The sequence below is a fragment of the Nerophis lumbriciformis genome, linkage group LG20 (genome assembly GCF_033978685.3).
Source record: "Nerophis lumbriciformis linkage group LG20, RoL_Nlum_v2.1, whole genome shotgun sequence".
NCBI classification, from domain to species: Eukaryota; Metazoa; Chordata; class Actinopteri; order Syngnathiformes; family Syngnathidae; genus Nerophis; species Nerophis lumbriciformis.
In genome coordinates, this window is record NC_084567.2 from 19,449,983 (window position 1) to 19,464,181 (window position 14,199).

The 14,199-nt window shown below is 40.5% G+C and overlaps 1 protein-coding gene across 1 annotated transcript in view; it reads right to left on the reverse strand.

Moving 5' to 3' along the window:
• The window catches only part of adgrd2 (adhesion G protein-coupled receptor D2), a 115,424-nt gene that overhangs the window by 8,751 nt on the left and 92,474 nt on the right, over positions 1–14,199 (reverse strand). Inside the window, exons 19-21 of the mRNA XM_061980572.1 lie at positions 11,312–11,432; positions 633–674; positions 513–566 (exon numbers count right to left, since the gene is read on the reverse strand). Of these exons, the coding sequence (XP_061836556.1) occupies positions 513–566; positions 633–674; positions 11,312–11,432 (217 nt within the window). The remainder of the gene's footprint in view (positions 1–512; positions 567–632; positions 675–11,311; positions 11,433–14,199) is intronic.

Here is a 14,199-nt window from a genome sequence, read left to right on the forward strand (position 1 = left end):
AACATTAGGAAGAGTGACACAATGGAGCCTGCAAAATGAAATACAGCCTCACCACTTTAGTCATATGTTTTTCCCTTAAGAAACTTCTCTATGACTTTAGCTCCAGACTTCTTCTGTTTGTTTGATATTGGACGAAATGTGTATTACTACTGAGTGTATCTGCCACAGCTGAGAAACATATTTTTCAGAGGCTCTCTAGGGCCCAACAATGGGCCCCCACCCCATGGTTAAGAAGCACTGGTTTAAAACACTATTTTATACAGGACAGGGTCCCTGGCCTTGAAAACGTGGAAGGGCCCTGATCCAGAGTCCTAAAGGTATATTGGTTGTAACACACGGTCCCCACAACGCCCACCCAGACAAGGCGAACCACCTCACCTCCTCAGGTGGGGGCGGGGCCTTGAACCCCTCCCTTTTTCCTCAAATGAACATAAAAAAAAGTCGGGTAAATAAAAGGACGTTATCAAAAAAAATATCTAATCCACAGAAGATCTTTCTTTTTAATGACTTACTGTGAAAGATAAGGCCTTCCTCTTTTCTTTGATCCTCTTGATGGCATTCCTCACCTAAACCACAAACTTTAAATAAATTTAAATATTAAGAGTGAAAGTGAATATGAACAACTTGCTTACCTCACTGTTGTAAACTGCATATACCAGGAAAATATACAAGCCCTGTGGGAAATACATACACTAGTTAGCAAGTACTACTCGTTACTATGGCGCTACCACAAGTACATTCATACATGTTGCACTCCTTACTATGGCGCTACCACAAGTACATTCATACATGTTGCACTCCTTACTATGGCGCTACCACAAGTACATTCATACATGTTGTACTCCTTACTATGGCGCTACCACAAGTACATTCATACATGTTGCACTCATTACAATGGCACTACCACAAGTACAATCATACATGTTGTACTCGTTACTATGGTGCTACCACAAGTACATTCATACATGTTGCACTCATTACAATGGCACTACCACAAGTACAATCATACATGTTGTACTTGTTACTATAGTGCTACCACAAGTACATTCATACATGTTGCACTCATTACAATGGCACTACCACAAGTACAATCATACATGTTGTACTCGTTACTATGGCGCTATCACAAGAACAGTCATAAATGTTGTACTTGTTACTAAGGCGCTACCACAAATAAATGTACACAAGTTGTACTCTTTTGTATGACACTACCACAAGTATATTCGTATATGTTTTACTCCTTACTATTGTGCTACCACATGTACATTTATTCATGTTGTACTTGTTACTCTGACGCCACCACACGTAAATCAAGGCGGACTATCCCATATAATGATGTGGCGCACCACATAAAATTATGCGACGGGTCACGTAAATGGCATAAAATGAGGCGGCATATTGTATAAAATGGCATGGCGCACAAAAAATGGTGTAGCAACATTGTGGCATCATATGACCACATAAAAAATTGTGGCGGCGCCACATAAAATGAGGCGTCAGACCAAGTTAAATGGGGCGGCAGATCAGGTCAAATGATGCAGCGGGGCACATAAAATTATTTGGCGAGCCACATAAATGATGCGGCGGTGGACCACGTAAATTGATGCGGCAGTTCTTGTTAAACGATGCAGCAGGCCACATAAAATGTTGCAGCAGACCACATAAAATGATGCGGCGGGCCACTTCAAAATGCCGCGGCGGGGTACATAAAATTATTTGGCCAGTCACAGAAATGATAGGCGGCCCCATCCATCCATCCATTTTCTACCGCTTGTCCCGTTCGGGGTCACAGGGGTGCTGGAGCCTATCTCAGCTGCATTCGGGCGGAAGGCGGGTAAAATGAGGCGCCAGATCACGTAAAATGATGTAGCAGACCACGTAACATGAGGAGGCAGGCCACATAAAATGTTGCAGCACACCAGGTAAAATGATTTGGCGAGCCACATAAATGATGCGGCGTGCCACATCACAATGATCCGGCGGACCACGTAAAATGATTGGGCAGATCACGCAAAATGATGTGGCAGGCTACACAAAATGACGTGGCGAGCCACTTTAATTGAATTGAGTGACCACGTAAAATGATGCGGCATATCACATAAAATTATGTGGTGGGCCACATAAATAATGCGGCCTAACCACACAAAATATGTGGCGGCCCACATAAATTACATAAAATAGGGCAGCATATCACATAACATGAAGTGGCAGGCCATATAACTGACATTGCGGGTTACACAAGTTTAAAGTGGCACATTACATAAAATGATACGGCGGGCAAGATTTGGCCCCAGAGCCTTGAGTTCAGCACTGGTGATTTATTTTGTCTTGTTGTCTATGTGTACAACTGGAATAGTTCTGATTGATGTGAAGAATGTGACCACCTTGTTCTGCATGAGATGAATCGTTTCCGGTGTTCGTGTCCAATAAAATGGCGTGCAGGAACAGAAGAGTGAAACTCGACAGCGAGATCCTCCTAGCGACACCGGGATGAACTTCCACGTCTTGCTGTGCGCCCTGAGTGGGACGCACGCAGTAAATCTGAATTAACAAGCAGCTCCGCGGGGTCGCCCAGGGGCCAAGCGCTTTTGATGAATCCGGGATTTGAGAGGAGGGCGCTGGAGGAGCGCAGACGCAAGAAGATTGCAAGGAGGGAATATTAGCTGAGGTGCAAATAAAAAAAAAGTGAGGAAGAAGGAAACGGCTGCTGCGATATCAGGGGAGAGAGAAGTGCTGTGACCTGACGGGAGGCTCCCACACACGTGCACACGCATGCACACACGTGCACACGCACACGCACACGCGCGCACACACACACACACACACACACACACACACACACACACGCACGACTGCAGAGAAAGGATTTGAACATAACTATCAGTTAAATATGTTTTCATCATCACTTTTGTTTCTCTTCTATTCCCACAAGGCTCTAGAGCATGGGTGTCAAACTCTGGCCCGCGGGCCAAAATTGGCCCGCCGTGTAATTTCACTTGGCCCTTGAGGCGATATCAAATTTACACTAGAGCTGGCCCGCGGATTATATACAGCGGCGGTGCCGCGGTAACACCGCATTCACCGCTAATTATCATACTTGCCAACCCTCCCAGGAGACTCCCAAATTTCAGTGCCCCTCCCGAAAATCGTCACGTCCGCTTTTCATCCAGTCCAACGAGTGCTGGCCCAGTCACATAACATGTGCGGATTCTGCACGCACACACACGTGAATGCAACGCATACTTGATCAACAGCGATACATGTTACACTGAGGGTGGCCGTATAAACAACTTTAACACTGTTAGAAATATACGCCACACTGTAAACACACACCAAACAAGAATGACAAACACATTTCGGGAGAACATCCGCACCGTAACACAAAACTCAACAGAACAAATACCCAGAACCCTTTGCAGCACTAACTTGGTGGTAGCGGGGGGTGTATTTTGTAGCGTCCCGGAAGAGTTAGTGCTGCAAAGGGTTCTGGGTATTTGTACTGTTGTGTTTATGTTGTGTTACGGTGCGGATGTTCTCCCGAAATGTGTTTGTCATTCTTGTTTGGTGTGGATTCACAGTGTGGCGCATACTTGTAACAGTGTTAAAGTTGTGTATACGGCCACCCTCAGTTTGACCTGTATGGTTGTTGATCAAGTATGCGTTGCATTCACGTATGTGTGCGTACAGAAGCCACACATATCTTGTGATTGGGCCGGCACGTTGTTAGAATGGATGAAAAGCGGACGTGACGACAGCTCGTAGAGGACGTTAAAGGAAGTGCTTTTAAGGCACGCCCCGGAGACTGTGGTCCGGGTGGACTACGAGATATAATGACTGATGAACACCTTCGTTCGATAATGAAGGTTGCCTAAGCTCAAAGCCTGAGCCCCACCATTAATGAACTAGCATCCAAGAAAAGATGCCAGGTATCTGGCTTGGGCACATCAGATTAGATCAGTGTGTTGCAAACTGAGCAGTTTAAAGTCCTGAATGGTTGATTTATTCATTGTTATTTTATTTTCAAATTTATTGACCTGTGGAAAAAGTTAATGTTGATATTTACCTCAGAAGGCTGCAAATAGAAAAGAGGCATTCAATTATTATTTAAATTGTATTTGATATGCCATTGATATTTTTTAATTCTTATTATTATTATTTGAAACTCGATTTTGCATGTCACTATAAAGTTATATAAGCTTTGCTTGTTCAATCTTCAATGCAAAACTTGTTTGGGTCCTTATTAAAAGGTTAATTTGTTCAACCTTGGCCCGCGGCTTTGTTCAGTTTTAAATTTTGGCCCACTCTGTATTTGAGTTTGACACCCCTGCTCTAGAGTGATGGTCACTATTTGTTACTGCCTGTTCCCATCATGGCATTGTTACCCTTATGCATGGCAGCGGCAGGTGTGACCCCAAGATGTAGAGATGGGAGATGGCGTGCAGGTAAAAGAGTGGAATTCTCCTAACACCAAAGGCTGTAGTGCGGTGATGTCCAAAGTGCGGCCCGGGGGCCATTTGTGGCCCGCAGTTCGAGGTTTGTTGGCCCGTAACATGTTGTTAGGGGGAAAAAATGTAAGAAAAAACAGCAAAAAGACGTAAGGTAATGACATTTGATACAAAAATGGGAAATGTATTTTTTTAATTTTTTTTTAGAAAATAAAAACAAACTGACATTATAAATCAAAATAGGCGTGACACATAATATTAGTATTAGTTATTATATATCAATCACTGTGAATGTTTCAACTCATGTTCACTTTATCATCCTTTTTTGCTCTAGTCACCACTGGAGTATTATTTTATTCGTTACTTAATTACTTGTTCATATTTTTAGTCAATCGTTAATATTTATTGTTCACACTGAACAAACATGTCTTGTGTGTTAAATATACTTGGCCAATAAAACTGATTATAATTAGTATCAACATTTTAGCTTTTTTCATTACATTCCATCTTTTTTTTTTTTTTACAACAATATGTTGTAGGCCAACAAAACCCAAGCTGCTGTCCACAAATGCCCTCCCCGGCTGCACTTTAGCCATCTCTGAAATAACTACCGCAAATTTCGGACTATAAGCCACTACTTTTTTCTTACACTTTGACCTCTGCGGCTTATAAAATGACACGGCTGACAGCATAATACAAAAAAAAAGAAGAAAATACACTGGGAAATTGTTTTATTGTTTGCACTAAGACGCCATCGTTTGGACGCATTCACTCACGACAGGTATTTACTGCTTCAAAACCGGAAGTAAAATTGTCATTCAGTCTTTTAGCTGTCCGTAGCGTTACTATTTGTATGGATTTTTCATTCATCACTCCAAGCAATGTTTGTACGTTTTACAATATAACAAAAACAATTTATAATTACTAAACCGTAACATGTGTGATGTCTGTAGGAATGTTTTCATGCATATCTGTACATGCAATCGTAATGTAATCCAGCTGGCGTTGTCTTATAATAAGCTAACACGTTTACGAGTGTCTGTTGTTATTAACTTACAATGGCATTCTTTTTGTATTGTTTCAATTTCACAAAATCCTCAGTAAATTCACCAAAACGTCACCGTGGAGTTATTGAGTCTGTTTAGTTGATTGGAGAGCTAGCTTGCGCAGCTCGTGGGTCCATGACGATGACTTCTGTTTTGTTTGATCATCCCTTTTACTGCCCTGTTACAGACACCGTTTGGAAACAATTAAAGTATGTAAAAAAACATTTACAGAATATTTCTGTGTAAATAACTCATTTTACAACCTATATATCTGCAACTTATAGTCCAGTGCGGCTTGTATATGGCAAAAACATTTTTTCAACTAAAATTTGGTGGGTGTGGCTTATATACTGGTGCGCTTTGTAGTACGGAAAATACGGTAACTAATGTACACTTTATCACCTACAACAAGGGATGATGTTCGAAACCGGTTCTCCCGGTTGTTCGATAAGAAAAGAACCGATTCAATGGACTCGGATCCCTTTTTGAGAACCGGTTCCCGTTATCGAGGCCACTATAGTAAAGAAACATAGTTGGTTCTTTATTCGAATCCCTGGGAACAAATCCCGTCTCACAGGAAATGCCCTGTGGCACGTCCCAGAAAATGACATAGCTCAGTCATTAGGCGGCAGATACAGAAGCAGCAACAAGGTTTATTATATATATATATATACTTTTTTGTATTCTATTTTAGTTACTTTGAATTTACAACCCCCTGGCGCTGTTTTGTACTGTTTTTGTACTGTTCTGTACTGTTTTTGTTTCTTGTCTGTTTGTAATTGAAATTTATAAATAAAGGTTTAAAAAAAAAAAATAAAAAAAAAAGAAGCAGCCGGAAAAAACGCCTCAAGGCATGTCTTCATTTTACAAAAAAATACGACGAGGAAACGGCTATCTGCAATTATTGCCAGGCTTCGCTCTCATGTAAGGGGGGAAGCACAACAAGCATGATGAAACATGTTCAGGCCGTACATAACCTGAACGTTCGAGAAAGGTGTCGTGGAGAAGCAGCGACAGATATGATGAAGCACGCTCCTCTTCCTCTGCTTCAAGCTGCAGCACCAATTCCAGTGAGAGTGCTGATGAGTAACTGACGTTAACTGTTGCCGGTTCATTTCCATATCTGCTCACTCGTAGCCTTTAGGCTAAAATAAGGTTACCTCTTATGTCAACCAAGACTGCAGTAATGTTAGCCAGACTAACGTTACCTAAGCATAGTCAGTGGCTAACGGTAACGTTAACGTTAGCCTTTTTGTATGTGTCTGATTACGCTAACGTTATCTTGTAGCCTACACCACTCCAGAGTTTGCAGGTCTGTCTAATAAACTAGTGCTTTCTTTCTTTTTTTAGTTTATTTCGTGCATGAACACACTTACAGCATAACACATCACAGTTTCATATCATTTCACTTTACATCATGTCCGAAAAGGAGTAGTAAGAAGTAAAGCTTATTTAATCCTACCCCTTTCCCACTTCAAGCGTTTACAAACATATACATCATTTACTGACCTTTTTATAATAAAATAACATCTGTGAATTAGTATATACAACAGTTTTGTAATATGTAATTAATTAATTCAGTCATTATTAATATACTGAGATGAAGAATATCTTATTTTCAACAAGGTTGAAAGTATTTCTCATAATTCTTCTTTGTACTTTGTAAGCACTATTAATTTGAACAACCTCTTAAAGTGGATCATATCAGTACAATGTTTAACTTCATTACTTAATCCATCCCATCATTTAATTCCACATACTAATTCTAAAGACTTAATAACAGACACTCTAGTCTTACATTGAGCTAATTTCCCCCCTAATTCTATGCTGTGTCTGTCCCTCATTTTCCCTCCAGGACAAGGACATGCAGTCATTCCTGGAGGAGGCCACACTGATGGACCCCAGAAGGATGTTCCAATAGCAGCAGAAGTGCACTTTTTGGAGAGCTGTATTATTTTCAGTTTTGTGCCCAAGGGACTGATTTTATTTAACACTATAGTATTATTTATACACCTATAGTGATCACAGAGACAGGTTGTTTTTGTGTTACTATATATATTTGTTTTTCAGAAAAATCCCACTTAAATATACTTTGGGTAACAACAGTCAATATTTATTTATTTTATTTTATTTTATTTTTTTCTTATAAAATAAAAATGTGTTTTTGTTAAACCAAATATTGTGTTTTTTTTTCTCCATATACAACAACCTATCTGGAGTCGATAAGAGAATCGATAAGGAATCGGTTCGATAAGAGGATTCGATAATGGGCTCAAACTCGATAATTTCTTATCAAACATCATCCTTACCTACAACACAAAACTGACACTAAGTTGTTTCTTTAAACATATGTCAAGTCTGTTTTCAGCATTTTTTTTTAAAATAAATGAATAGCAAAATGGCCTTCGCATATTTTGACTTTTTGTTCGCCCTTGGTGGAAAAACTTTGGACACCCCTGCTATGGTGCAAGGCATGTCGCGGCAGAAGAGTAACAGAATACGAGAAAATACTAGCACAGGGCTGCCACATGAAGGAAACCTCTGATTGGAAATCAGGAAAATGTGTGTCCTGATTGCCAATCAGGAAGATGTTTGTCCTGATTGCCAATCAAGAAGAGGTGTGTCCTGATTGCCAATCAGGTAGAGGTGTGTCCTGATATCCAGTCAGCAACAGGTGTGTCCTGATTGCCAATCAGGGACAGGTGTGGTTGCCAGCGCTCAGTTGCAGATAGGGGAGGTGCACAGGAAGTGGAAACCAAAAATACGAGCGCTGGGCAGGAAGCAAACACCAACACGCAGGGAAACACACACAAGTCCAACCTGTCACGATCAATCTTGACAAATTTGATAATAATATTTGACAACTGTTTTTTTGCAATGTTACAATCGCGCCATTTAACCAAATTATGTGCCGCCTCACAACTTAATTTTGTCCCAGCAGCACCCAAACGCAACACAACTGTCTAACCAACAGTGTTGGGTTAGTTACTGAAAAACAGTAACTAGTTATAGCTACTTCATTTCAAAAGTAACTCAGTTACTAACTCAGTTACTTACACCAAAAAGTAATGCGTTACTGTGAAAAGTAACTATTTAGTTACTTCTTTTTTTCTTTTTTTTCTTTTTAAAGCTCCAATTAATGCCCTTTTAGCCTTTATTTCAGTACTGTTATTGCACTGGAGAATAATACAATCTGTTGATCAACTTGACATACATTTGTATCACTGAACTCTGCTAAGCAATGTGGTCTACATACAACACACAAAGACAAAGATATGTTACAAAGGCCAATTTGTTTCTGGCCAGAACAAATTGACAAAACTATTTTAAATAGCTGCAACATAACATACATACGGTAAGTAACAAACAGCATAATAACAGCATAGCTGTAAAGCAAGAAAAGCACACACTACATACACAAATCCTAACCAGGCATTTTTTCCTCAAGAAATTCTGAAACAAAATCATGTCTGAAGCCCAGAACACTCTACACATTTCCCCAGTTTTAGTTTAGAGATAAGGAAAGATTGGCCTGGCCCACTAGGATCCCTCTTTATGTTTGTGAACTTTATAGTCTATACATTTAGAGTGATGTGATAATCAAACACTCTAGAAGTCTAAAATGAAAGAGTATATAAGAGAATTGACAGCAACGTTCCCTCTAAGGAGCGCGCCTGTGCAATTGCGCACTGCTCAAGCGTCCTCTGCGCACAACAAATCTATGCCACGCACAAAATCAAATAAAAAAAATAAGCGCATAACAATTTTCGACACGACACGGACACGACAGAGAAAACCATTTTCGTCATCATTGTTCAAATATAATAATACGTATGTCGAGACGCTTTGAGGACATGAATTCCATCCATCACTTTACTGAGCAAAACTCTTTATTGTCGGCCATAAACACATCACTGTTATATCAACAGCAGCCGCTCGCTCTTTCTCACTTGCGCCAACACATGCACATATGGCACTTAGCCAGTGATGCGTTTACAGCCACACAAAAAGTCGGACAACTCCAACACCACACATAAAGTGTAATTCCAGGTCGTTACTCTATGATTTACCAATCAAATGTGTGCCTATTCTAGTGTCATTTATTAGGAATCTTAATTTATAAATATTAATCATTAAATGCTGTTAATATATTAAATACATACTAATAAAAATATATTTTTTACAAACAGGAAGTTGCAGGAATGTACACATGATCCCCTGCTTACATCTCATTGTGCAACATGTGAATGTTTTAATGGGAACTAAATGCAATGTCTGAAAGGGGTACAAACTATTTCCAAAGCAGGACCTCTACCCAGACAAACAATACAAGTACACAGTTCATGAAAAACAATATTTTTTTGTTATTGTCATTTTAAGTGGGCCTAAACACTTATGTTATAAATTGAAATGTCTGCTGTCATTTGATTATAATAATAAGAGAATGTTGTCTGTTATCTGTGTTGGCCCTGCGATGGGTGGGGACTTGTCCAGGGTGTACCCAGCCTTCCGCCCGAATGCAGCTGAGATAGGCTCCAGCGACCCCGAAAGGGACAAGCGGTAGAAAATGGATGGATGGATGGAGATTGAACTTGTTATTTAGTCAGGTTTGGGACAGGTGTGCTGCTGGTGTAGCCACAGTGTGCACGTCTGATGTTGCTCACATGGGCTCCACTGAATGCTCAGGGGGTTTTTGCGTTTGCTCACACACATGAAAAATTAGAAGGAACATTGATTGACAGAGTGTGTGTATGTTCAGTTCTGAATGATGAGCAGAGGCAGAGTTAATCCTTAAGTGGTGGTGGTGGAGGTGAAGTGTCATTGGAGTCTCTATCTCTCTTTACTAGCTTCGTCGAAGCATGTTGCTTATGTAGCTTGTTTCAGCAGATTTGAATTGCTGTTTTGGGCAGTAGATGGAATCTTTGATCCAAAGCACAATTTACATTGAACTAAAATGTTATTTTCTTTGTGCTCGACAAAAGAAAAGTATTGAAAATATCTCCATGTTAGCAAACTCGACTTCTGGCTCTGCCATGATCAGACACGGCCCCCCCCACCCCCCTCCTCCCTCTCCACACTCACACTCACACCCACACAGAGCGCGTATCTCTCTCTCTTCTCCGGCTTGTGACACAAGAAGAATCAGAACGATGTCACAGCAGCGCTCCGATAAAACACACTTTATACTACATAAAAAGTAACGTAAAATAATGCAGTAACGCATCATGTAGTAACGGTAACTGAGTTACTGAATATAAAAAATAACGCGTTAGATTACTAGTTACCGCCGAAACTAACGGCGTTACAGTAACGCGTTACTTTGTAACGCGTTAGTCCCAACACTGCTAACCAATCAAATGTTCCCCCGCATCACTTCCTTGTTTACACCGACAGAGACTCATTCATTCACTCATGTTTTTTTACTCATCAGTCATTCATTGTTCATAAACATTACATTAAGATGCAAATAAAGCATATGTTCTCGTATTTGCTGGAAGCCTGTACTTTATAGGCTTTAGATCTGTCTTTCTCAATCATTTTCTGAAACGCTCAGCTGGGAATTTGGTCGGTGCCAAAAAAGTACCAGATATCGTACCCATCCCTAAGTATTTGATACCATTTTATGAAGGTATATCATTCTTTTCTTATCCTCTTAATGAGCGGCCTCAAATTAACATTGATTAGAGCTTGTGATATTAAAAAATAAACCAAAAGAAAACTCCAGCGGACCTCACCTTGAAGTGCAGCGCTTGCACCTGCTTCCAAACACTGCAGAAAAATGTCACGTAAGCAAAAAATACAGATAGGAAGTTTGCTTACCTGGAAGGCATTGAGAGCAGTGAAGATGTACGCCATGACAACAGACAGGTGGACCAGGACTCCACACAGCCAAGTCAGACCCAGGACAGGCAGCAGGATGAGAACTGGTCGAGTCACAGCCCTGCAGAGAAGGTACCTTTCACATTTCAACAGGTACAGTACCAAAACCCGCCTCCGGAGAATCCTTACCAGTATTCAAAGGTAGCCATTTTTGGGGCTTTTGTGTTATATATTATATTTTGTTTTCTTAAACTCATGAGTATCATTTGCAGGCAGGAAGCAGTTTTTGCCATGAAGTTGAATATGCTAGTCTACAAAGTGATTATACTGATCTACATAAGTTCAAAATAAATTGTGTGTACTATTAGTGTGATCTACTAAGACTGCGTGTACAAAAGTGGTGCTGATCGCCTTATTTAAATGAGGTTTCTATGTTCCCTCTACACTTATGTTGGCGAACAAGCAGGGGTGTAGGAACTCTGGGAGACGCTAACATTGGAGAAAGACGCATTTGTCCCACCCAAAAAACATACCGCAGGGATATACGCACTTTTCGTTTTTATCGCATTGCTTGTTTATATGCATATTTACCAAACCATGTCTTTCGAGTCAAAATGTCGTAATTCTGGCATGGTCACCTGTCCATTATTTAATTGTGAACTTCGCCATTGTCGCCAGGTAATGTAAACACTAGTTACCCCTTCCAGGTAGCAAAATGCAACAAAAGAATGAAACCGCAGCGGGACTTACTCTCTTATTTTGAAAAGAGTAACGTCAGTGCACAACACCATACCATACCATACCAACTTTATTTATAAAGCCCTTTAAAAACAAGCACAGTTGAAAAACAAAGGGCTGTACACCACAAAGAAATAGAGGCAAAGGACAGACTAAAAAATAACATTTAAAACAGAAATAAAAATACACAATTAAAAAGCAAATATAAATTACCCTAAGAACAGTTTGTTAGATAAAAACAGTTTAAAAGTTAAAAACAGTTCAAAAAGTTAAAAGCTAAAAACAGTTCAAAGTCTCATGCTGGGTTAAAAGCCAGTGAATAAAAATGGGTTTTAAGAAGGGTCTTGAAAATAGCCAAAGAAGGGGCCTGTCTCACATGGAGAGGGAGATCGTTCCAGAGTTTGGGACCCACAACAGAGAAAGCTCTGTCCCCTCTGAGCTTGCGCTTTGTTTTGGGTACCTCCAGGATCAGCTGATCAGCTGACCTGAGGGACCGGGTGGGGGCATACAGATGGAGCAGCTCAGAGAGGTAAGGTGGGGCAAGACCACGTAAGGATTTAAAAACGAGTAAGATAATCTTAAAATGGACTCTAAAAGACACAGGCAGCCAGTGGAGGGAGGCTAAAACAGGAGTAATGTGCTCTCTTTTTCTTGTGTTAGTTAAAAGTCGGGCAGCTGCATTTTGGACCAGCTGCAGACGTGAGAGGGAGGACTGACTAATTCCAAAATATAAAGAGTTACAGTAATCCAGCCGAGATGTAGTAAAGGCATGGATTACTGTCTCTAACTGTTGCCTAGAAAGAAGGTTTTTAACCTTGGCCAGCTGACGTAAATAAAAAAAGCTGGCTTTCACCACTGTGCCAATCTGACGGTCCAATTTAAAATCACAGTCAATACGAAAGCCCAGGTTGGTGACCATGGGCTTAACGTGCAAAGCCAAAGGGCCAAAGTCAACAGGGGGGAGCTCACAGGTACCACTAGGTCCAAACACTATTACTTCTGTCTTCTTTTCATTAAAATTTAAGAAGTTTAGGGCCATCCAGGCCTTGATATCCTCAAGACAGGCAAGTAATGGCTGTATTGAAGAGGCATGATTTCTCTTTAATGGAAAATACATTTGTGTGTCATCGGCATAACAATGAAAAGAAATATCATGCTTTCTTAGGATTGAGCCCAGGGGAAGTAAATAAATAGAAAAGAGAAGTGGTCCCAAAACTGAGCCTTGTGGGACCCCACATGTCAAGGGAGCAACGGAGGATTCAGATCCAGCAACATTCACAGAGAAGGTCCTGTTAGTCAAATAGGACTTCAGCCAACTCAAAGCAGTACCACAGATGCCCACTTGATGCTGCAGGCGTCTAATTAAAATATTATGGTCCACCGTATCAAATGCTGCTGTTAGATCCAGTAAAACTAAAATTACATGATCACCTAAATCTGTTGCTCGAAGGATGTCATTAAAAACCCTTAATAAAGCTGACTCGGTACTATGGAGGGGTTTAAACCCAGACTGAAAGACTTCTAAAATATCACAGTCCTCTAAAAAAGTGTTTAACTGGGTAAAAACAATCTTCTCCAAAATCTTTGAGAGGAAAGACAGCTTAGAAATAGGTCTAAAATGGGCTAAAACTGAACTGTCCAGACCAGGTTTCTTTAAAAGCGGTTGAACCACGGCGTGTTTAAAACTGGTAGGAACTACTCCAGAAAACAGACTGCTATTTAAAATATTAAGAACAGGCTGCCCTATGCAAGAAAACACTTCATTAAAAAAGGTAGGAGGGATAGCATCATGGGGAGAACCTGAGGGCTTCATATGATGAGTTAACTCTTGTAACTGCCGCAGAGTCACTTGCTCAAACTGATTAAAAACAGCAGAGTAGTTAAAGGGGACAGAAGGGTCAGAGGTCGGAACAGAAATGAGAGCCCTTGTTGTGGCAATCTTATCAATAAAATACTCTAAAAAGGCATTACACAATTCAGAGGAGGGTTCCAAACATGTAGGCTGAGGGGCATTAAGAACAGAGTCAATGGTTTTGAATAAAACACGAGGGTCAAGACTATTTGAGGCAATAATGTTTGCCAAATGTTCTCTTTTTGCCTCTTTTACTGTGCTCTGATATCCATGCCAACAGTCTTTTAAAATCTGGAGT